The 25,812-nt window shown below is 48.6% G+C and overlaps 1 protein-coding gene across 1 annotated transcript in view; it reads right to left on the bottom strand.

Moving 5' to 3' along the window:
• The window catches only part of LOC138487683 (nicotinamide N-methyltransferase-like), a 52,359-nt gene extending 30,418 nt beyond the window's left edge, over nt 1-21,941 (bottom strand). The window contains exon 1 of the mRNA XM_069614209.1: nt 21,770-21,941. Within this exon, the coding sequence (XP_069470310.1) occupies nt 21,770-21,935 (166 nt within the window). The 5' untranslated portion in view covers nt 21,936-21,941. The remainder of the gene's footprint in view (nt 1-21,769) is intronic.
• Nucleotides 21,942-25,812: the final 3,871 nt, after the last annotated feature.

Here is a 25,812-nt window from a genome sequence, read left to right as displayed (position 1 = left end):
GTTTAGAACCTAGAATCTGTATGTTGGCCACCAGAGGGCGTGCATAGCCTTCTTTGTCAAGCATAGGCTCTCGAAGGCCTGAGCAGGACATTTCGGCGCGGCCGGTTCGGCGCGGGACGATTTGGCGCAGCCGGTTCGGCGCGGGAGCCGGTTCGGCGTGGCAGCCCGCGCCGAACTGGCCGCACGGAAATAGCATGCCCCTCCCCAGCTGCATCTAATCCTTGTTAATCAGTTCCTCCTGCTTTCCCTTCATCATGTTAAAGGTATTGGAATAATATTTTAACGGGAGAAACACCCCATCACTGCCTTTGCAAACAGGTTCCTCAGTCCTCCCATTTCTTTAGTTTTGCCCACAGAGGTGACAAGTTGGCACTCCCTCTAGGAGACAAAACTGAAGGCATGAGAAGCGGGGACGGCATTGATGACAGCACTTTAGGGGGGATACACCTAGGCAAGGTGCTTTGCTAACCTGCAGCAGTCTCCACATTCATGCTGGCAAGACCTGGGTTAAAAGTTTGCAGGGCGCACCTAACATTGGCCATAAGCTGCAAGCAAAGAGAAATGACTCGATCACACGTGCACTGAAAATAAAAGAGCGCGTTTCTGAAATAGCCATCTTTCATTTCAGCACGAGTCTGTACACTGCAAGCATCCAACTATGGAGACATGTTTTTCTTACTTGCTCTGGCTGGCACTCGTGCTATGGGGACTTTTTTTTTTTTTACAGGGAAATTAATCCCTCCAAGTATATGCATGTACTGGGTGCCAAAACATCCCAGCGCAAAAACATCCCGTCGCCGAACTGGCCGCGGCGAATCGGCCTGCGCCGAACCAGCGGCGCGGAAAAGGGGTGTACCGCTCGAAGGCTGTTGAAAATCACCTTTTAATATGTGGCTGCTCTGTTTTAGATCTCTCCTGCAACTGGAACTGGTGTTGTTTGAGGGATATTTCCACTGTATATGAAACCGAAACCTCTTCTATGATGTTAAGCTTTCCCTTAAAAGCCTCCTGCAGCTTTGCATTGAGCAGGGGGGTAAGGATGCCCACTGGGGTGAAGGGAAACTGGCACCAACTAATGTGTTCATGAGGGGAATGCCCCTTTAAGCAGTGGCGTCATTTCACCAAAATGCTAGGGGTAGCGGAAGTGAAATCACGCGACCCTTGACCCCCTGATGACATCACAGGAAGTGATGTCATTTGACCCCGCCCCGAAGTGATAGCGCAGGAAGGGATGGAACACGACCTTTCACCCATTGACAAAACAGCAAGTGGCATCACATAGCATTGTACACTATGAAAAATATGGTTACAATCTCACTATAATGTGATATACATTTCATACAAACACAGTTCGCCGGTTTATAGTCATTAAATCGAAAACAATAATGTCGAAAGTCAAAATATCGAGAAAAAAAATGTCGAAAAAAAAGTAGAATTTCTTTTTCATTACGTTTTTTATTCGAAACGGGTGGTTCCCCCCCAACCCCCCTTTTTTCTATTTTTTTATTTTACCCCTTTTTTTACCTACTAAACCCAAAAAATATATAAATAAAAAAATAAAATATTCGACCTTTTTTTTTTCGACATTTTGTTTTCGAAATTTTTGTCTTTCGACATTTTTTTTTCTCGATATTATGACTGCACACCGGTGTGGTAAGAGGTAAATGGGGGTAACCCGCTTTTTTAAAAAAGAAATTGAAGTCATTCCGTTGAAGTAAATAAGTAAGGTAAACAGAGTCATTTACGTCCATAAAAAAATGCTAAACCGTGCATCTAGTGGCAGATTCAGAGAACTCACCACTTTGAGTCAAAGGGGGAGGGAGGAGAGCGGGACTTTCTGGACTGGCAAAATACTGCGTTTTGCTTTCATAGCTCACAGAAGACCTAGATGTTTTATTGCCTGGCCATTGGGTCTCATTATGACTCTGGAGGAGAGGCAAAAAGTGGCATTAAAGTGGCAGTCATTTTGTTACTGCCACTTTACTATGGTATTACCACATAACTGCACTATAGGTTTTGGCGGTAAAGTGGAGGATGTATCCCAAGGAAAGGGAAATCACCCAATTTACCACCAAAAATCATGGCAAACACCACGGCAGACTTATTGCTCACAGTGATACAAACATGTTCCCTACGGAGCCACATATGATAATGACAATGACGTGCATGTTTATGTAGCGCCTTAATCCAAAGTGCTTTACCAAGCACATATACACACACAATATCAACCAACCAAAATTGGTACTCGTCTATCTACCTCGGAACGATGAAAGGCTGAGTGAGCCTTGCTGGGATTCGAGCCTGCGACCAGGCATGGGGAAAGACACTGTGTTATTTCATGCATGGAGCCCATTCTAGGTCCCCTCAAAGACGGAGCAAAGGAGGACCGTGGGAATACTTTCACATCGAGGCTACAGAATCACCCCCAATCCCAATGGTGATGAAGCAGCTCGAAGGTTCGAATGCTGAGGGAATGGCAGGACTGAATGAATAAAGCCTTGTGCTACTGAATTATTCCTAGTGGGTAACTCCCCAGTGGTTTACCCTGGTGGAGTGAGGGACAGGTGTGCACTGTCCCAAAGTACAAGCGAACGGGAGGGAGCGGCGGCCTGGACCCCCCTGTAATGGTGAATGATGGAAATTAATGAAGAGAATAGGAGGTGGACTTCACCGCTCCATACAGGGGGAAGAGAAGGGAGGGTGGGACGCATTCTTTGTGTGATCCTGGCCAGAGTTTTGAGGCAGCACCAGCTAAATGGCACCATCTGCAAATTCCTCCTGAAATGTATAATGGTGCTTTAGCTAACAAGTCATGTGAGATTACCACCCGGGGCGAGGGAGTCGCGCCAATCAGGTGCCCAAGATCACGGGTGCCACCACACAGAATCCATCCGCAATTACTCTTCCAACCTAACGTCTCCCCCCGGGTGTCTGCCTTGATTTCTGTGACTTCCATGGCACCCCTCCTTGCCACCCTTCTACCACGGAGGCCTGACTAATTACTGCAACCCACCTTCCCTCCGTACTGGATCCCACTTGCCACAGGATTACAAGTGGTGTTAGGGTGGTGAAATCCCTCCATTGGACTCCATCAGGATGTTTGGCCAATTTACCGCCAGTGGAATTACAGCGCAGTCAATCCGCCGAAGTTGGAGGTGAAACAACTACTTTTTATTACACCAGTTGCTCCTTTACAGCTGTAATTAAGCCTTTAGCTCTCTGAAAACTCCCTTGAAATAACAACGACAGGCCCTACACAGCTCTCTGTCAGATGTTGCTGCTTGATAGAGCTATGTCAGATAGATGTTGAATTGTATGCAGGAAGGGATACGTACGGGTTGAGAATGGCTTTAGGAATTAGCATGAACATGGGTAATAAATGGGTGCTTAAAAAGCCAAACAACACCGACAAGTGTCCTTCCTCACACCCCATGTTGCTCACTTATCTCTAAAATCTAATGCGATAGGTTCTGCTTAAAGATGCCACTAAAGCGCCACACAACAGCCAACACTTAAAAAGATGGTGCTCCAAAATGTTTAAAATAAATACATATATATTTGCTTGCTTACTTTATTGGTGTATCCTGGTTTCCCCCATCACCTCACGCTGGCTCATGGGTTGGACGAAGCCCACCTGTTAAAAGCGGATATGGGCCAGCAGGGTTAGGGTGGACTGAGCCCCCTTGTGGGAAAAGAGGAGGTTTCCACGGGGGCGTTATTCTTTTTATTTTCATCTCACAAGTTGAATGTTTTAAATACAAAAGGGAACCCTCTTTTCACTTTTTTCTCACAGACCAGTTTTACATTAAAAAAACAGAGCACTTTGAACTACCCCAGGGCAGATATAAATGTGAGATTTCTTAAAGACATCCTTGTAACACGGGGGCCCATGTCAACTCTGTTGCCAGGCAATGAATACGTCTTCTTCTGTCCTCTCTTATAACTCTGTTCCTCACATCTGTAATCATGTTCCGAATTGTTTTCACCCTGTAGCAGTCCCACAGTATATGTTCAAGCGTACCTTTTGAGTGATCACAACCCCAGCATGTTTCTGTCAAGCTTAATCCCTGTTTGTACAAACGTTTAGGTGTCCAGAAAACTCTGTTTAATAACTTCCCTTGCCTTTCACTTTCTCCAAAACTCATGAACATTCTTGGAATATTTTTACACAGAGCCTCCCAAAGGGGCATCATCATTTCATCCACAAGTCGTTCTGACCAAGAATGTAATCGCTTTTCATTTCCACTTGTCTGTTTGCTTTATGCACTTCAGACGCCATATGGCCTTGTTGCCCTTTGATTTTAATAAATAGCACGTACACTAGCACAGATTTTAGAAGCCCTTTTACCGAGAAACACATGTTGGTCGCATATGATCAGGCGGTCCTCCCCGTCCAACATGGAGCCCATTATCACTGCTGTGGGAGGCTCTGGATTTGTTAAGCCAGATCTAGAAATGACAGCACAGAGCATGCATGAATCAAGAGAAATGTCAATCATACGTACCCGAAGAGAAGATTTTGATCAAACAGGGCATTATTTGGTCTATACTGTCCTCACTGATTCCAGATCCTTTGCCGCTGTAAATTTCCCAGAACTTATTTCCATCAAAATGGTTGTCATGGAGTTCACTTAGACTCAAGCTAGAGGTCTCTTGCACCGTGCTCTCCATCGTGAGATCTACAATGCCTACACCCATCTGGCTTATATATATACAGCAAGAAACCTACATTTGAATTGACAGCTTCAAGATGTTTATGGGTGTACTTTCTGCCTTGTTCTGAATTCCTTTAAACAATCCGAACTGAAGTTTGCCCTCTCTCACTCGTGATCTGGTTGAAGGATTGCATTATTTTTGTGCTTATTTGTTTGCCAAATAGTCTTCTGTCAATGATGAAAGAAAGCCATATATCACACACATAAATATGTCAATCTTTTTTGATGTTCAGCATGAGATCACTGTCATGGGATGCCTTGAGTGCAACACACAAGATGATGGTGAGACACAAAAGGCTTTAGCAAAACATGAGTCTTAGGGGGTAATTCATAGAATTTGGCACACAAGTGGCGGACGCGGCTGGCTCACAGTGTGCAAGTACGGCAGTCTGCGCCAGCCGCGTGCACCAAAACCCATTTCAGCGCACAGCATATTCATGGATTTTAACATCCATAACCAGCCGTGGCGCAGAGTGCCGCAGCGACCCTGCAGCAGCACCAGTTACACCCCCAACCCCGCCCCGTGCGCCATAAACATCGCACAAATCCAGTACATGGCGCAAAGGCCATTGGACCAGCATACAGCCCCCCAACCACGACAACATGTGTAAAACTCCCCGCGCACCCCTCAGAATACACATAACCCTCTCGCGCTAGCGAAAACGCATGTAAAACTGCCTGCACACCCCTCAGAATACACGTACCCCTCTCGCGCTAGCGAAAATGCATGTAAAACTCCCCGCGCACCCCTCAGAATACACGTACCCCACTCGCACCAGGTAAATTGCATGGAAAAAGTCCCCCTTATGGTTGTGGTGTGGGCTGCCTGTGGGGCATGGCCAGGGTGGATGGGCAGCCTGCGCGAATTTTGGGGGGTGCGCAGGAAGTTGCACACGCGATAGGCCTTGGGCGAGAGCGGGGTACGTGTATTTGGGGGTTACACGGGGAGTTTCACATGCGATAGGCCCTGTGCGAGCGGGGTACGTGTATTTGGGGGGTAAGCAGGGAGTTTCACACGCGATAGGCCTTGGGTGAGCGTGGTACGTGTATTTCAGGGGTGCGCAGGGAGTCTCACACGCGATAGGCCCTGTGCGAGCGGGGTACGTGTATTTAGGAGGTACATGGGGAGTTTCACACGCGATAGGCCTTGGGCGAGCGTGGTACGTGTATTTCGGGGGTGCGTGCAAAGTTTCACATGCTATACACCAGGTGAGAGCGGGGTATGTGTATTTGGGGTGTACGCAGGGAGTTTCACATGCGATAGGCCTCGGGCGAACGTGGTATGTGTATTTCGGGGTGCACGGGAAGTTTCACATGCGATACTCCATGCGAGAGCGGGGTATGTGTATTTGGGGGGTATGCAGGGAGTTTCACATGCGATTTGGCATTGTGGGCCCTCCCGGGTGTGCGGTTTCTGACCTCCCCATGCCGGGCAGGCAGCCCACACCACAGGGGACTACTCTACAACCCTCACCATGCCCTGCAGCCCACATGGCACCATGCACTTGTGAGCACACTTGTGAGCCCTGGCTCATGTCCCCCACCCATCCACCCACCTCCAGTGACAGGCACCTGCCAGCAGGCCCTGACTCATATCCCCCCACCCACTCACCCATGCCCCCTTGACAGGCACCTGCCAGCAGGCCCCGACTCATGTCCACCACCCACTCACCCACCCACCATTGACGGGCACCTGCCAGCAGGCGCCGACTCATGTCCCCCTGCACTCCCACCCACCCAGCAGTGACAGTCACCTGCCAGCAGGCCCCGACTCATGTCCCCCCACCCACTCACCCACCCACCATTGATGGGCACCTGCCAGCAGGCCCCGACTCATGTCCCCCTGTGCCCCCACCCACCCAGCAGTGACGGGCACCTGCCAGCAGGCTCTGACACATGTCTCCCTGCACCCCCACCCACCCAGCAGTGACGGGCACCTGCCAGCAGGCTCCGACTCATGTCCCCCAACCACTCACCCATCCACCATTGACGGGCACCTGCCAGCAGGCCCCGACTCATGTCCCCCTGCACCCCCACCCACCCAGCAGTGACAGGCACCTACAAGCAGGCCTGACTCATTTCCCCCTGCACCCCCACCCACCCCCAGTGACGGGCAGCTGCCAGCAGGCCCCGACTCATGTCCCCCTGCACCCCCACCCACCCCCATTGATGGGCATTTCACCAAAATGCTAGGGGTAGCGGAAGTGAAATCACGCGACCCTTGACCCCTGATGACATCACAGGAAGTGATGTCATTTGACCCCGCCCCGAAGTGATAGCGCAGGAAGGGATGGAACACAACCTTTCACCCATTGACAAAACAGCAAGTGGCATCACATAGCATTGTACACTATGAAAAATATGGTTACAATCTCACTATAATGTGATATACATTTCATACAAACACGGTTCGCCGGTTTATAGTCATTAAATCGAAAACAATAATGTCGAAAGTCAAAATATCGAGAAAAAAAATGTCGAAAAAAAAGTCGAATTTCTTTTTCATTACGTTTTTTATTCGAAACGGGGGGTTCCCCCTAACCCCCCTTTTTTCTATTTTTTTATTTTACCCCTTTTTTTACCTACTAAACCCAAAAAATATATAAATAAAAAAATAAAATATTCGACCTTTTTTTTTTCGACATTTTGTTTTCGAAATGTTTGTCTTTCGACATTTTTTTTTCTCGATATTATGACTGCACACCGGTGTGGTAAGAGGTAAATGGGGGTAACCCGCTTTTTTAAAAAAGAAATTGAAGTCATTCCGTTGAAGTAAATAAGTAAGGTAAACAGAGTCATTTACGTCCATAAAAAAATGTTAAACCGTGCATCTAGTGGCAGATTCAGAGAACTCACCACTTTGAGTCAAAGGGGGAGGGAGGAGAGCGGGACTTTCTGGACTGGCAAAATACTGCGTTTTGCTTTCATAGCTCACAGAAGACCTAGATGTTTTATTGCCTGGCCATTGGGTCTCATTATGACTCTGGAGGAGAGGCAAAAAGTGGCATTAAAGTGGCAGTCATTTTGTTACTGCCACTTTACTATGGTATTACCACATAACTGCACTATAGGTTTTGGCGGTAAAGTGGAGGATGTATCCCAAGGAAAGGGAAATCACCCAATTTACCACCAAAAATCATGGCAAACACCACGGCAGACTTATTGCTCACAGTGATACAAACATGTTCCCTACGGAGCCACATATGATAATGACAATGACGTGCATGTTTATGTAGCGCCTTAATCCAAAGTGCTTTACCAAGCACATATACACACACAATATCAACCAACCAAAATTGGTACTCGTCTATCTACCTCGGAACGATGAAAGGCTGAGTGAGCCTTGCTGGGATTCGAGCCTGCGACCAGGCATGGGGAAAGACACTGTGTTATTTCATGCATGGAGCCCATTCTAGGTCCCCTCAAAGACGGAGCAAAGGAGGACCGTGGGAATACTTTCACATCGAGGCTACAGAATCACCCCCAATCCCAATGGTGATGAAGCAGCTCGAAGGTTCGAATGCTGAGGGAATGGCAGGACTGGATGAATAAAGCCTTGTGCTACTGAATTATTCCTAGTGGGTAACTCCCCAGTGGTTTACCCTGGTGGAGTGAGGGACAGGTGTGCACTGTCCCAAAGTACAAGCGAACGGGAGGGAGCGGCGGCCTGGACCCCCCTGTAATGGTGAATGATGGAAATTAATGAAGAGAATAGGAGGTGGACTTCACCGCTCCATACAGGGGGAAGAGAAGGGAGGGTGGGACGCATTCTTTGTGTGATCCTGGCCAGAGTTTTGAGGTGCCATTTAGCACCAGCTAAATGGCACCATCTGCAAATTCCTCCTGAAATGTATAATGGTGCTTTAGCTAACAAGTCATGTGAGATTACCACCCGGGCGAGGGAGTCGCGCCAATCAGGTGCCCAAGATCACGGGTGCCACCACACAGAATCCATCCGCAATTACTCTTCCAACCTAACGTCTCCCCCCGGGTGTCTGCCTTGATTTCTGTGACTTCCATGGCACCCCTCCTTGCCACCCTTCTACCACGGAGGCCTGACTAATTACTGCAACCCACCTTCCCTCCGTACTGGATCCCACTTGCCACAGGATTACAAGTGGTGTTAGGGTGGTGAAATCCCTCCATTGGACTCCATCAGGATGTTTGGCCAATTTACCGCCAGTGGAATTACAGCGCAGTCAATCCGCCGAAGTTGGAGGTGAAACAACTACTTTTTATTACACCAGTTGCTCCTTTACAGCTGTAATTAAGCCTTTAGCTCTCTGAAAACTACCTTGAAATAACAACGACAGGCCCTACACAGCTCTCTGTCAGATGTTGCTGCTTGATAGAGCTATGTCAGATAGATGTTGAATTGTATGCAGGAAGGGATACGTACGGGTTGAGAATGGCTTTAGGAATTAGCATGAACATGGGTAATAAATGGGTGCTTAAAAAGCCAAACAACACCGACAAGTGTCCTTCCTCACACCCCATGTTGCTCACTTATCTCTAAAATCTAATGCGATAGGTTCTGCTTAAAGATGCCACTAAAGCGCCACACAACAGCCAACACTTAAAAAGATGGTGCTCCAAAATGTTTAAAATAAATACATATATATTTGCTTGCTTACTTTTTTGCTGTATCCTGGTTTCCCCCATCACCTCACGCTGGCTCATGGGTTGGACGAAGCCCACCTGTTAAAAGCGGATATGGGCCAGCAGGGTTAGGGTGGACTGAGCCCCCTTGTGGGAAAAGAGGAGGTTTCCACGGGGGCGTTATTCTTTTTATTTTCATCTCACAAGTTGAATGTTTTAAATACAAAAGGGAACCCTCTTTTCACTTTTTTCTCACAGGCCAGTTTTACATTAAAAAAACAGAGCACTTTGAACTACCCCAGGGCAGATATAAATGTGAGATTTCTTAAAGACGATCCTTGTAAAACGGGGGCCCATGTCAACTCTGTTGCCAGGCAATGAATACGTCTTCTTCTGTCCTCTCTTATAACTCTGTTCCTCACATCTGTAATCATGTTCCGAATTGTTTTCACCCTCTAGCAGTCCCACAGTATATGTTCAAGCGTACCTTTTGAGTGATCACAACCCCAGCATGTTTCTGTCAAGCTTAATCCCTGTTTGTACAAACGTTTAGGTGTCCAGAAAACTCTGTTTAATAACTTCCCTTGCCTTTCACTTTCTCCAAAACTCATGAACATTCTTGGAATATTTTTACACAGAGCCTCCCAAAGGGGCATCATCATTTCATCCACAAGTCGTTCTGACCAAGAATGTAATCGCTTTTCATTTCCACTTGTCTGTTTGCTTTATGCACTTCAGACGCCATATGGCCTTGTTGCCCTTTGATTTTAATAAATAGCACGTACACTAGCACAGATTTTAGAAGCCCTTTTACCGAGAAACACATGTTGGTCGCATATGATCAGGCGGTCCTCCCCGTCCAACATGGAGCCCATTATCACTGCTGTGGGAGGCTCTGGATTTGTTAAGCCAGATCTAGAAATGACAGCACAGAGCATGCATGAATCAAGAGAAATGTCAATCATACGTACCCGAAGAGAAGATTTTGATCAAACAGGGCATTATTTGGTCTATACTGTCCTCACTGATTCCAGATCCTTTGCCGCTGTAAATTTCCCAGAACTTATTTCCATCAAAATGGTTGTCATGGAGTTCACTTAGACTCAAGCTAGATGTCTCTTGCACCGTGCTCTCCATCGTGAGATCTACAATGCCTACACCCATCTGGCTTATATATATACAGCAAGAAACCTACATTTGAATTGACAGCTTCAAGATGTTTATGGGTGTACTTTCTGCCTTGTTCTGAATTCCTTTAAACAATCCGAACCGAAGTTTGCCCTCTCTCACTCGTGATCTGGTTGAAGGATTGCATTATTTTTGTGCTTATTTGTTTGCCAAATAGTCTTCTGTCAATGATGAAAGAAAGCCATATATCACACACATAAATATGTCAATCTTTTTTGATGTTCAGCATGAGATCACTGTCATGGGATGCCTTGAGTGCAACACACAAGATGATGGTGAGACACAAAAGGCTTTAGCAAAACATGAGTCTTAGGGGGTAATTCATAGAATTTGGCACACAAGTGGCGGACGCGGCTGGCTCACAGTGTGCAAGTACGGCAGTCTGCGCCAGCCGCGTGCACCAAAACCCATTTCAGCGCACAGCATATTCATGGATTTTAACATCCATAACCAGCCGTGGCGCAGAGTGCCGCAGCGACCCTGCAGCAGCACCAGTTACACCCCCAACCCCGCCCCGTGCGCCATAAACATCGCACAAATCCAGTACATGGCGCAAAGGCCATTGGACCAGCATACAGCCCCCCAACCACGACAACATGTGTAAAACTCCCCGCGCACCCCTCAGAATACACATAACCCTCTCGCGCTAGCGAAAACGCATGTAAAACTGCCCGCACACCCCTCAGAATACACGTACCCCTCTCGCGCTAGCGAAAATGCATGTAAAACTCCCCGCGCACCCCTCAGAATACACGTACCCCACTCGCACCAGGTAAATTGCATGGAAAAAGTCCCCCTTATGGTTGTGGTGTGGGCTGCCTGTGGGGCATGGCCAGGGTGGATGGGCAGCCTGCGCGAATTTTGGGGGGTGCGCAGGAAGTTGCACACGCGATAGGCCTTGGGCGAGAGCGGGGTACGTGTATTTGGGGGTTACACGGGGAGTTTCACATGCGATAGGCCCTGTGCGAGTGGGGTACGTGTATTTGGGGGGTAAGCAGGGAGTTTCACACGCGATAGGCCTTGGGTGAGCGTGGTACGTGTATTTCAGGGGTGCGCAGGGAGTCTCACACGCGATAGGCCCTGTGCGAGCGGGGTACGTGTATTTAGGAGGTACATGGGGAGTTTCACACGCGATAGGCCTTGGGCGAGCGTGGTACGTGTATTTCGGGGGTGCGTGCAAAGTTTCACATGCTATACACCAGGTGAGAGCGGGGTATGTGTATTTGGGGTGTACGCAGGGAGTTTCACATGCGATAGGCCTCGGGCGAACGTGGTATGTGTATTTCGGGGTGCACGGGAAGTTTCACATGCGATACTCCATGCGAGAGCGGGGTATGTGTATTTGGGGGGTATGCAGGGAGTTTCACATGCGATTTGGCATTGTGGGCCCTCCCGGGTGTGCGGTTTCTGCCCTCCCCATGCCGGGCAGGCAGCCCACACCACAGGGGACTACTCTACAACCCTCACCATGCCCTGCAGCCCACATGGCACCATGCACTTGTGAGCACACTTGTGAGCCCTGGCTCATGTCCCCCACCCATCCACCCACCTCCAGTGACAGGCACCTGCCAGCAGGCCCTGACTCATATCCCCCCACCCACTCACCCATGCCCCCTTGACAGGCACCTGCCAGCAGGCCCCGACTCATGTCCACCACCCACTCACCCACCCACCATTGACGGGCACCTGCCAGAAGGCGCCGACTCATGTCCCCCTGCACTCCCACCCACCCAGCAGTGACAGTCACCTGCCAGCAGGCCCCGACTCATGTCCCCCCACCCACTCACCCACCCACCATTGATGGGCACCTGCCAGCAGGCCCCGACTCATGTCCCCCTGTACCCCCACCCACCCAGCAGTGACGGGCACCTGCCAGCAGGCTCTGACACATGTCTCCCTGCACCCCCACCCACCCAGCAGTGACGGGCACCTGCCAGCAGGCTCCGACTCATGTCCCCCAACCACTCACCCATCCACCATTGACGGGCACCTGCCAGCAGGCCCCGACTCATGTCCCCCTGCACCCCCACCCACCCAGCAGTGACAGGCACCTACAAGCAGGCCTGACTCATTTCCCCCTGCACCCCCACCCACCCCCAGTGACGGGCAGCTGCCAGCAGGCCCCGACTCATGTCCCCCTGCACCCCCACCCACCCCCATTGATGGGCATTTCACCAAAATGCTAGGGGTAGCGGAAGTGAAATCACGCGACCCTTGACCCCTGATGACATCACAGGAAGTGATGTCATTTGACCCCGCCCCGAAGTGATAGCGCAGGAAGGGATGGAACACAACCTTTCACCCATTGACAAAACAGCAAGTGGCATCACATAGCATTGTACACTATGAAAAATATGGTTACAATCTCACTATAATGTGATATACATTTCATACAAACACGGTTCGCCGGTTTATAGTCATTAAATCGAAAACAATAATGTCGAAAGTCAAAATATCGAGAAAAAAAATGTCGAAAAAAAAGTCGAATTTCTTTTTCATTACGTTTTTTATTCGAAACGGGGGGTTCCCCCCAACCCCCCTTTTTTCTATTTTTTTATTTTACCCCTTTTTTTACCTACTAAACCCAAAAAATATATAAATAAAAAAATAAAATATTCGACCTTTTTTTTTTCGACATTTTGTTTTCGAAATTTTTGTCTTTCGACATTTTTTTTCTCGATATTATGACTGCACACCGGTGTGGTAAGAGGTAAATGGGGGTAACCCGCTTTTTTAAAAAAGAAATTGAAGTCATTCCGTTGAAGTAAATAAGTAAGGTAAACAGAGTCATTTACGTCCATAAAAAAATGTTAAACCGTGCATCTAGTGGCAGATTCAGAGAACTCACCACTTTGAGTCAAAGGGGGAGGGAGGAGAGCGGGACTTTCTGGACTGGCAAAATACTGCGTTTTGCTTTCATAGCTCACAGAAGACCTAGATGTTTTATTGCCTGGCCATTGGGTCTCATTATGACTCTGGAGGAGAGGCAAAAAGTGGCATTAAAGTGGCAGTCATTTTGTTACTGCCACTTTACTATGGTGTTACCACATAACTGCACTATAGGTTTTGGCGGTAAAGTGGAGGATGTATCCCAAGGAAAGGGAAATCACCCAATTTACCACCAAAAATCATGGCAAACACCACGGCAGACTTATTGCTCACAGTGATACAAACATGTTCCCTACGGAGCCACATATGATAATGACAATGACGTGCATGTTTATGTAGCGCCTTAATCCAAAGTGCTTTACCAAGCACATATACACACACAATATCAACCAACCAAAATTGGTACTCGTCTATCTACCTCGGAACGATGAAAGGCTGAGTGAGCCTTGCTGGGATTCGAGCCTGCGACCAGGCATGGGGAAAGACACTGTGTTATTTCATGCATGGAGCCCATTCTAGGTCCCCTCAAAGACGGAGCAAAGGAGGACCGTGGGAATACTTTCACATCGAGGCTACAGAATCACCCCCAATCCCAATGGTGATGAAGCAGCTCGAAGGTTCGAATGCTGAGGGAATGGCAGGACTGGATGAATAAAGCCTTGTGCTACTGAATTATTCCTACTGGGTAACTCCCCAGTAGTTTACCCTGGTGGAGTGAGGGACAGGTGTGCACTGTCCCAAAGTACAAGCGAACGGGAGGGAGCGGCGGCCTGGACCCCCCTGTAATGGTGAATGATGGAAATTAATGAAGAGAATAGGAGGTGGACTTCACCGCTCCATACAGGGGGAAGAGAAGGGAGGGTGGGACGCATTCTTTGTGTGATCCTGGCCAGAGTTTTGAGGCAGCACCAGCTAAATGGCACCATCTGCAAATTCCTCCTGAAATGTATAATGGTGCTTTAGCTAACAAGTCATGTGAGATTACCACCCGGGGCGAGGGAGTCGCGCCAATCAGGTGCCCAAGATCACGGGTGCCACCACACAGAATCCATCCGCAATTACTCTTCCAACCTAACGTCTCCCCCCGGGTGTCTGCCTTGATTTCTGTGACTTCCATGGCACCCCTCCTTGCCACCCTTCTACCACGGAGGCCTGACTAATTACTGCAACCCACCTTCCCTCCGTACTGGATCCCACTTGCCACAGGATTACAAGTGGTGTTAGGGTGGTGAAATCCCTCCATTGGACTCCATCAGGATGTTTGGCAATTTACCGCCAGTGGAATTACAGCGCAGTCAATCCGCCGAAGTTGGAGGTGAAACAACTACTTTTTATTACACCAGGTGCTCCTTTACAGCTGTAATTAAGCCTTTAGCTCTCTGAAAACTCCCTTGAAATAACAACGACAGGCCCTACACAGCTCTCTGTCAGATGTTGCTGCTTGATAGAGCTATGTCAGATAGATGTTGAATTGTATGCAGGAAGGGATACGTACGGGTTGAGAATGGCTTTAGGAATTAGCATGAACATGGGTAATAAATGGGTGCTTAAAAAGCCAAACAACACCGACAAGTGTCCTTCCTCACACCCCATGTTGCTCACTTATCTCTAAAATCTAATGCGATAGGTTCTGCTTAAAGATGCCACTAAAGCGCCACACAACAGCCAACACTTAAAAAGATGGTGCTCCAAAATGTTTAAAATAAATACATATATATTTGCTTGCTTACTTTATTGCTGTATCCTGGTTTCCCCCATCACCTCACGCTGGCTCATGGGTTGGACGAAGCCCACCTGTTAAAAGCGGATATGGGCCAGCAGGGTTAGGGTGGACTGAGCCCCCTTGTGGGAAAAGAGGAGGTTTCCACGGGGGCGTTATTCTTTTTATTTTCATCTCACAAGTTGAATGTTTTAAATACAAAAGGGAACCCTCTTTTCACTTTTTTCTCACAGGCCAGTTTTACATTAAAAAAACAGAGCACTTTGAACTACCCCAGGGCAGATATAAATGTGAGATTTCTTAAAGACGATCCTTGTAAAACGGGGGCCCATGTCAACTCTGTTGCCAGGCAATGAATACGTCTTCTTCTGTCCTCTCTTATAACTCTGTTCCTCACATCTGTAATCATGTTCCGAATTGTTTTCACCCTCTAGCAGTCCCACAGTATATGTTCAAGCGTACCTTTTGAGTGATCACAACCCCAGCATGTTTCTGTCAAGCTTAATCCCTGTTTGTACAAACGTTTAGGTGTCCAGAAAACTCTGTTTAATAACTTCCCTTGCCTTTCACTTTCTCCAAAACTCATGAACATTCTTGGAATATTTTTACACAGAGCCTCCCAAAGGGGCATCATCATTTCATCCACAAGTCGTTCTGACCAAGAATGTAATCGCTTTTCATTTCCACTTGTCTGTTTGCTTTATGCACTTCAGACGCCATATGGCCTTGTTGCCCTTTGATTTTAATAAATAGCACGTACACTAGCACAGATTTTAGAAGCCCTTTTACCGAGAAACACATGTTGGTCGCATATGATCAGGCGGTCCTCCCCGTCCAACATGGAGCCCATTATCACTGCTGTGGGAGGCTCTGGATTTGTTAAGCCAGATCTAGAAATGACAGCACAGAGCATGCATGAATCAAGAGAAATGTCAATCATACGTACCCGAAGAGAAGATTTTGATCAAACAGGGCATTATTTGGTCTATACTGTCCTCACTGATTCCAGATCCTTTGCCGCTGTAAATTTCCCAGAACTTATTTCCATCAAAATGGTTGTCATGGAGTTCACTTAGACTCAAGCTAGATGTCTCTTGCACCGTGCTCTCCATCGTGAGATCTACAATGCCTACACCCATCTGGCTTATATATATACAGCAAGAAACCTACATTTGAATTGACAGCTTCAAGATGTTTATGGGTGTACTTTCTGCCTTGTTCTGAATTCCTTTAAACAATCCGAACCGAAGTTTGCCCTCTCTCACTCGTGATCTGGTTGAAGGATTGCATTATTTTTGTGCTTATTTGTTTGCCAAATAGTCTTCTGTCAATGATGAAAGAAAGCCATATATCACACACATAAATATGTCAATCTTTTTTGATGTTCAGCATGAGATCACTGTCATGGGATGCCTTGAGTGCAACACACAAGATGATGGTGAGACACAAAAGGCTTTAGCAAAACATGAGTCTTAGGGGGTAATTCATAGAATTTGGCACACAAGTGGCGGACGCGGCTGGCTCACAGTGTGCAAGTACGGCAGTCTGCGCCAGCCGCGTGCACCAAAACCCATTTCAGCGCACAGCATATTCATGGATTTTAACATCCATAACCAGCCGTGGCGCAGAGTGCCGCAGCGACCCTGCAGCAGCACCAGTTACACCCCCAACCCCGCCCCGTGCGCCATAAACATCGCACAAATCCAGTACATGGCGCAAAGGCCATTGGACCAGCATACAGCCCCCCAACCACGACAACATGTGTAAAACTCCCCGCGCACCCCTCAGAATACACATAACCCTCTCGCGCTAGCGAAAACGCATGTAAAACTGCCCGCACACCCCTCAGAATACACGTACCCCTCTCGCGCTAGCGAAAATGCATGTAAAACTCCCCGCGCACCCCTCAGAATACACGTACCCCACTCGCACCAGGTAAATTGCATGGAAAAAGTCCCCCTTATGGTTGTGGTGTGGGCTGCCTGTGGGGCATGGCCAGGGTGGATGGGCAGCCTGCGCGAATTTTGGGGGGTGCGCAGGAAGTTGCACACGCGATAGGCCTTGGGCGAGAGCGGGGTACGTGTATTTGGGGGTTACACGGGGAGTTTCACATGCGATAGGCCCTGTGCGAGTGGGGTACGTGTATTTGGGGGGTAAGCAGGGAGTTTCACACGCGATAGGCCTTGGGTGAGCGTGGTACGTGTATTTCAGGGGTGCGCAGGGAGTCTCACACGCGATAGGCCCTGTGCGAGCGGGGTACGTGTATTTAGGAGGTACATGGGGAGTTTCACACGCGATAGACCTTGGGCGAGCGTGGTACGTGTATTTCGGGGGTGCGTGCAAAGTTTCACATGCTATACACCAGGTGAGAGCGGGGTATGTGTATTTGGGGTGTACGCAGGGAGTTTCACATGCGATAGGCCTCGGGCGAACGTGGTATGTGTATTTCGGGGTGCACGGGAAGTTTCACATGCGATACTCCATGCGAGAGCGGGGTATGTGTATTTGGGGGGTATGCAGGGAGTTTCACATGCGATTTGGCATTGTGGGCCCTCCCGGGTGTGCGGTTTCTGCCCTCCCCATGCCGGGCAGGCAGCCCACACCACAGGGGACTACTCTACAACCCTCACCATGCCCTGCAGCCCACATGGCACCATGCACTTGTGAGCACACTTGTGAGCCCTGGCTCATGTCCCCCACCCATCCACCCACCTCCAGTGACAGGCACCTGCCAGCAGGCCCTGACTCATATCCCCCCACCCACTCACCCATGCCCCCTTGACAGGCACCTGCCAGCAGGCCCCGACTCATGTCCACCACCCACTCACCCACCCACCATTGACGGGCACCTGCCAGCAGGCGCCGACTCATGTCCCCCTGCACTCCCACCCACCCAGCAGTGACAGTCACCTGCCAGCAGGCCCCGACTCATGTCCCCCCACCCACTCACCCACCCACCATTGATGGGCACCTGCCAGCAGGCCCCGACTCATGTCCCCCTGTACCCCCACCCACCCAGCAGTGACGGGCACCTGCCAGCAGGCTCCGACTCATGTCCCCCAACCACTCACCCATCCACCATTGACGGGCACCTGCCAGCAGGCCCCGACTCATGTCCCCCTGCACCCCCACCCACCCAGCAGTGACAGGCACCTACAAGCAGGCCTGACTCATTTCCCCCTGCACCCCCACCCACCCCCAGTGACGGGCAGCTGCCAGCAGGCCCCGACTCATGTCCCCCTGCACCCCCACCCACCCCCATTGATGGGCATTTCACCAAAATGCTAGGGGTAGCGGAAGTGAAATCACGCGACCCTTGACCCCTGATGACATCACAGGAAGTGATGTCATTTGACCCCGCCCCGAAGTGATAGCGCAGGAAGGGATGGAACACAACCTTTCACCCATTGACAAAACAGCAAGTGGCATCACATAGCATTGTACACTATGAAAAATGTGGTTACAATCTCACTATAATGTGATATACATTTCATACAAACACGGTTCGCCGGTTTATAGTCATTAAATCGAAAACAATAATGTCGAAAGTCAAAATATCGAGAAAAAAAATGTCGAAAAAAAAGTCGAATTTCTTTTTCATTACGTTTTTTATTCGAAACGGGGGGTTCCCCCCAACCCCCCTTTTTTCTATTTTTTTATTTTACCCCTTTTTTTACCTACTAAACCCAAAAAATATATAAATAAAAAAATAAAATATTCAACCTTTTTTTTTTCGACATTTTGTTTTCGAAATTTTTGTCTTTCGACATTTTTTTTTCTCGATATTATGACTGCACACCGGTGTGGTAAGAGGTAAATGGGGGTAACCCGCTTTTTTAAAAAAGAAATTGAAGTCATTCCGTTGAAGTAAATAAGTAAGGTAAACAGAGTCATTTACGTCCATAAAAAAATGCTAAACCGTGCATCTAGTGGCAGATTCAGAGAACTCACCACTTTGAGTCAAAGGGGGAGGGAGGAGAGCGGGACTTTCTGGACTGGCAAAATACTGCGTTTTGCTTTCATAGCTCACAGAAGACCTAGATGTTTTATTGCCTGGCCATTGGGTCTCATTATGACTCTGGAGGAGAGGCAAAAAGTGGCATTAAAGTGGCAGTCATTTTGTTACTGCACTTTACTATGGTATTACCACATAACTGCACTATAGGTTTTGGCGGTAAAGTGGAGGATGTATCCCAAGGAAAGGGAAATCACCCAATTTACCACCAAAAATCATGGCAAACACCACGGCAGACTTATTGCTCACAGTGATACAAACATGTTCCCTACGGAGCCACATATGATAATGACAATGACGTGCATGTTTATGTAGCGCCTTAATGCAAAGTGCTTTACCAAGCACATATACACACACAATATCAACCAACCAAAATTGGTACTCGTCTATCTACCTCGGAACGATGAAAGGCTGAGTGAGCCTTGCTGGGATTCGAGCCTGCGACCAGGCATGGGGAAAGACACTGTGTTATTTCATGCATGGAGCCCATTCTAGGTCCCCTCAAAGACGGAGCAAAGGAGGACCGTGGGAATACTTTCACATCGAGGCTACAGAATCACCCCCAATCCCAATGGTGATGAAGCAGCTCGAAGGTTCGAATGCTGAGGGAATGGCAGGACTGGATGAATAAAGCCTTGTGCTACTGAATTATTCCTAGTGGGTAACTCCCCAGTGGTTTACCCTGGTGGAGTGAGGGACAGGTGTGCACTGTCCCAAAGTACAAGCGAACGGGAGGGAGCGGCGGCCTGGACCCCCCTGTAATGGTGAATGATGGAAATTAATGAAGAGAATAGGAGGTGGACTTCACCGCTCCATACAGGGGGAAGAGAAGGGAGGGTGGGACGCATTCTTTGTGTGATCCTGGCCAGAATTTTGAGGCAGCACCAGCTAAATGGCACCATCTGCAAATTCCTCCTGAAATGTATAATGGTGCTTTAGCTAACAAGTCATGTGAGATTAACACCCGGGGCGAGGGAGTCGCGCCAATCAGGTGCCCAAGATCACGGGTGCCACCACACAGAATCCATCCGCAATTACTCTTCCAACCTAACGTCTCCCCCCGGGTGTCTGCCTTGATTTCTGTGACTTCCATGGCACCCCTCCTTGCCACCCTTCTACCACGGAGGCCTGACTAATTACTGCAACCCACCTTCCCTCCGTACTGGATCCCACTTGCCACAGGATTACAAGTGGTGTTAGGGTGGTGAAATCCCTCCATTGGACTTCATCAGGATGTTTGGCCAATTTACCGCCAGTGGAATTACAGCGCAGTCAATCCGCCGAAGTTGGAGGTGAAACAACTACTTTTTATTACACCAGTTGCTCCTTTATAGCTGTAATTAAGCCTTTAGCTCTCTGAAAACTCCCTTGAAATAACAACGACAGGCCCTACACAGCTCTCTGTCAGATGTTGCTGCTTGATAGAGCTATGTCAGATAGATGTTGAATTGTATGCAGGAAGGGATACGTACGGGTTGAGAATGGCTTTAGGAATTAGCATGAACATGGGTAATAAATGGGTGCTTAAAAAGCCAAACAACACCGACAAGTGTCCTTCCTCACACCCCATGTTGCTCACTTATCTCTAAAATCTAATGCGATAGGTTCTGCTTAAAGATGCCACTAAAGCGCCACACAACAGCCAACACTTAAAAAGATGGTGCTCCAAAATGTTTAAAATAAATACATATATATTTGCTTGCTTACTTTATTGCTGTATCCTGGTTTCCCCCATCACCTCACGCTGGCTCATGGGTTGGACGAAGCCCACCTGTTAAAAGCGGATATGGGCCAGCAGGGTTAGGGTGGACTGAGCCCCCTTGTGGGAAAAGAGGAGGTTTCCACGGGGGCGTTATTCTTTTTATTTTCATCTCACAAGTTGAATGTTTTAAATACAAAAGGGAACCCTCTTTTCACTTTTTTCTCACAGACCAGGTTTACATTAAAAAAACAGAGCACTTTGAACTACCCCAGGGCAGATATAAATGTGAGATTTCTTAAAGACGATCCTTGTAACACGGGGGCCCATGTCAACTCTGTTGCCAGGCAATGAATACGTCTTCTTCTGTCCTCTCTTATAACTCTGTTCCTCACATCTGTAATCATGTTCCGAATTGTTTTCACCCTCTAGCAGTCCCACAGTATATGTTCAAGCGTACCTTTTGAGTGATCACAACCCCAGCATGTTTCTGTCAAGCTTAATCCCTGTTTGTATAAACGTTTAGGTGTCCAGAAAACTCTGTTTAATAACTTCCCTTGCCTTTCACTTTCTCCAAAACTCATGAACATTCTTGGAATATTTTTACACAGAGCCTCCCAAAGGGGCATCATCATTTCATCCACAAGTCGTTCTGACCAAGAATGTAATCGCTTTTCATTTCCACTTGTCTGTTTGCTTTATGCACTTCAGACGCCATATGGCCTTGTTGCCCTTTGATTTTAATAAATAGCACGTACACTAGCACAGATTTTAGAAGCCCTTTTACCGAGAAACACATGTTGGTCGCATATGATCAGGCGGTCCTCCCCGTCCAACATGGAGCCCATTATCACTGCTTTGGGAGGCTCTGGATTTGTTAAGCCAGATCTAGAAATGACAGCACAGAGCATGCATGAATCAAGAGAAATGTCAATCATACGTACCCGAAGAAAAGATTTTGATCAAACAGGGCATTATTTGGTCTATACTGTCCTCACTGAATCCAGATCCTTTGCCGCTGTAAGTTTCCCACAACTTATTTCCATCAAAATGGTTGTCATGGAGTTCACTTAGACTCAAGCTAGAGGTCTCTTGCACCGTGCTCTCCATCGTGAGATCTACAATGCCTACACCCATATGGCATATATATACAGCAAGAAACCTACATTTGAATTGACAGCTTCAAGATGTTTATGGGTGTACTTTCTGCCTTGTTCTGAATTCCTTTAAACAATCCGAACCGAAGTTTGCCCTCTCTCACTCGTGATCTGGTTGAAGGATTGCATTATTTTTGTGCTTATTTGTTTGCCAAATAGTCTTCTGTCAATGATGAAAGAAAGCCATATATCACACACATAAATATGTCAATCTTTTTTGATGTTCAGCATGAGATCACTGTGATGGGATGCCTTGAGTGCAACACACAAGATGATGGTGAGACACAAAAGGCTTTAGCAAAACATGAGTCTTAGGGGGTAATTCATAGAATTTGGCACACAAGTGGCGGACGCGGCTGGCTCACAGTGTGCAAGTACGGCAGTCTGCGCCAGCCGCGTGCACCAAAACCCATTTCAGCGCACAGCATATTCATGGATTTTAACATCCATAACCAGCCGTGGCGCAGAGTGCCGCAGCGACCCTGCAGCAGCACCAGTTACACCCCCAACCCCGCCCCGTGCGCCATAAACATCGCACAAATCCAGTACATGGCGCAAAGGCCATTGGACCAGCATACAGCCCCCCAACCACGACAACATGAGTAAAACTCCCCGCGCACCCCTCAGAATACACATAACCCTCTCGCGCTAGCGAAAACGCATGTAAAACTGCCTGCACACCCCTCAGAATACACGTACCCCTCTCGCGCTAGCGAAAATGCATGTAAAACTCCCCGCGCACCCCTCAGAATACACGTACCCCACTCGCACCAGGTAAATTGCATGGAAAAAGTCCCCCTTATGGTTGTGGTGTGGGCTGCCTGTGGGGCATGGCCAGGGTGGATGGGCAGCCTGCGCGAATTTTGGGGGGTGCGCAGGAAGTTGCACACGCGATAGGCCTTGGGCGAGAGCGGGGTACGTGTATTTGGGGGTTACACGGGGAGTTTCACATGCGATAGGCCCTGTGCGAGCGGGGTACGTGTATTTGGGGGGTAAGCAGGGAGTTTCACACGCGATAGGCCTTGGGTGAGCGTGGTACGTGTATTTCAGGGGTGCGCAGGGAGTCTCACACGCGATAGGCCCTGTGCGAGCGGGGTACGTGTATTTAGGAGGTACATGGGGAGTTTCACACGCGATAGGCCTTGGGCGAGCGTGGTACGTGTATTTCGGGGGTGCGTGCAAAGTTTCACATGCTATACACCAGGTGAGAGCGGGGTATGTGTATTTGGGGTGTACGCAGGGAGTTTCACATGCGATAGGCCTCGGGCGAACGTGGTATGTGTATTTCGGGGTGCACGGGAAGTTTCACATGCGATACTCCATGCGAGAGCGGGGTATGTGTATTTGGGGGGTATGCAGGGAGTTTCACATGCGATTTGGCATTGTGGGCCCTCCCGGGTGTGCGGTTTCTGCCCTCCCCATGCCGGGCAGGCAGCCCACACCACAGGGGACTACTCTACAACCCTCACCATGCCCTGCAGCCCACATGGCACCATGCACTTGTGAGCACACTTGTGAGCCCTGGCTCATGTCCCCCACCCATCCACCCACCTCCAGTGACAGGCACCTGCCAGCAGGCCCTGACTCATATCCCCCCACCCACTCACCCATGCCCCCTTGACAGGCACCTGCCAGCAGGCCCCGACTCATGTCCACCACCCACTCACCCACCCACCATTGACGGGCACCTGCCAGCAGGCGCCGACTCATGTCCCCCTGCACTCCCACCCACCCAGCAGTGACAGTCACCTGCCAGCAGGCCCCGACTCATGTCCCCCAACCACTCACCCATCCACCATTGACGGGCACCTGCCAGCAGGCCCCGACTCATGTCCCCCTGCACCCCCACCCACCCAGCAGTGACAGGCACCTACAAGCAGGCCTGACTCATTTCCCCCTGCACCCCCACCCACCCCCAGTGACGGGCAGCTGCCAGCAGGCCCCGACTCATGTCCCCCTGCACCCCCACCCACCCCCATTGATGGGCATTTCACCAAAATGCTAGGGGTAGCGGAAGTGAAATCACGCGACCCTTGACCCCTGATGACATCACAGGAAGTGATGTCATTTGACCCCGCCCCGAAGTGATAGCGCAGGAAGGGATGGAACACAACCTTTCACCCATTGACAAAACAGCAAGTGGCATCACATAGCATTGTACACTATGAAAAATGTGGTTACAATCTCACTATAATGTGATATACATTTCATACAAACACGGTTCGCCGGTTTATAGTCATTAAATCGAAAACAATAATGTCGAAAGTCAAAATATCGAGAAAAAAAATGTCGAAAAAAAAGTCGAATTTCTTTTTCATTACGTTTTTTATTCGAAACGGGGGGTTCCCCCCAACCCCCCTTTTTTCTATTTTTTTATTTTACCCCTTTTTCTACCTACTAAACCCAAAAAATATATAAATAAAAAAATAAAATATTCGACCTTTTTTTTTCGACATTTTGTTTTCGAAATTTTTGTCTTTCGACATTTTTTTTTCTCGATATTATGACTGCACACCGGTGTGGTAAGAGGTAAATGGGGGTAACCCGCTTTTTTAAAAAAGAAATTGAAGTCATTCCGTTGAAGTAAATAAGTAAGGTAAACAGAGTCATTTACGTCCATAAAAAAATGCTAAACCGTGCATCTAGTGGCAGATTCAGAGAACTCACCACTTTGAGTCAAAGGGGGAGGGAGGAGAGCGGGACTTTCTGGACTGGCAAAATACTGCGTTTTGCTTTCATAGCTCACAGAAGACCTAGATGTTTTATTGCCTGGCCATTGGGTCTCATTATGACTCTGGAGGAGAGGCAAAAAGTGGCATTAAAGTGGCAGTCATTTTGTTACTGCACTTTACTATGGTATTACCACATAACTGCACTATAGGTTTTGGCGGTAAAGTGGAGGATGTATCCCAAGGAAAGGGAAATCACCCAATTTACCACCAAAAATCATGGCAAACACCACGGCAGACTTATTGCTCACAGTGATACAAACATGTTCCCTACGGAGCCACATATGATAATGACAATGACGTGCATGTTTATGTAGCGCCTTAATGCAAAGTGCTTTACCAAGCACATATACACACACAATATCAACCAACCAAAATTGGTACTCGTCTATCTACCTCGGAACGATGAAAGGCTGAGTGAGCCTTGCTGGGATTCGAGCCTGCGACCAGGCATGGGGAAAGACACTGTGTTATTTCATGCATGGAGCCCATTCTAGGTCCCCTCAAAGACGGAGCAAAGGAGGACCGTGAGAATACTTTCACATCGAGGCTACAGAATCACCCCCAATCCCAATGGTGATGAAGCAGCTCGAAGGTTCGAATGCTGAGGGAATGGCAGGACTGGATGAATAAAGCCTTGTGCTACTGAATTATTCCTAGTGGGTAACTCCCCAGTGGTTTACCCTGGTGGAGTAAGGGACAGGTGTGCACTGTCCCAAAGTACAAGCGAACGGGAGGGAGCGGCGGCCTGGACCCCCCTGTAATGGTGAATGATGGAAATTAATGAAGAGAATAGGAGGTGGACTTCACCGCTCCATACAGGGGGAAGAGAAGGGAGGGTGGGACGCATTCTTTGTGTGATCCTGGCCAGAATTTTGAGGCAGCACCAGCTAAATGGCACCATCTGCAAATTCCTCCTGAAATGTATAATGGTGCTTTAGCTAACAAGTCATGTGAGATTAACACCCGGGGCGAGGGAGTCGCGCCAATCAGGTGCCCAAGATCACGGGTGCCACCACACAGAATCCATCCGCAATTACTCTTCCAACCTAACGTCTCCCCCCGGGTGTCTGCCTTGATTTCTGTGACTTCCATGGCACC

Source organism: Ambystoma mexicanum, chromosome 9 (assembly GCF_040938575.1).
Source record: "Ambystoma mexicanum isolate Mex_15411 chromosome 9, UKY_AmexF1_1, whole genome shotgun sequence".
NCBI lineage: Eukaryota > Metazoa > Chordata > Amphibia > Caudata > Ambystomatidae > Ambystoma > Ambystoma mexicanum.
This window is presented reverse-complemented; position numbering and strand designations above follow the sequence as displayed.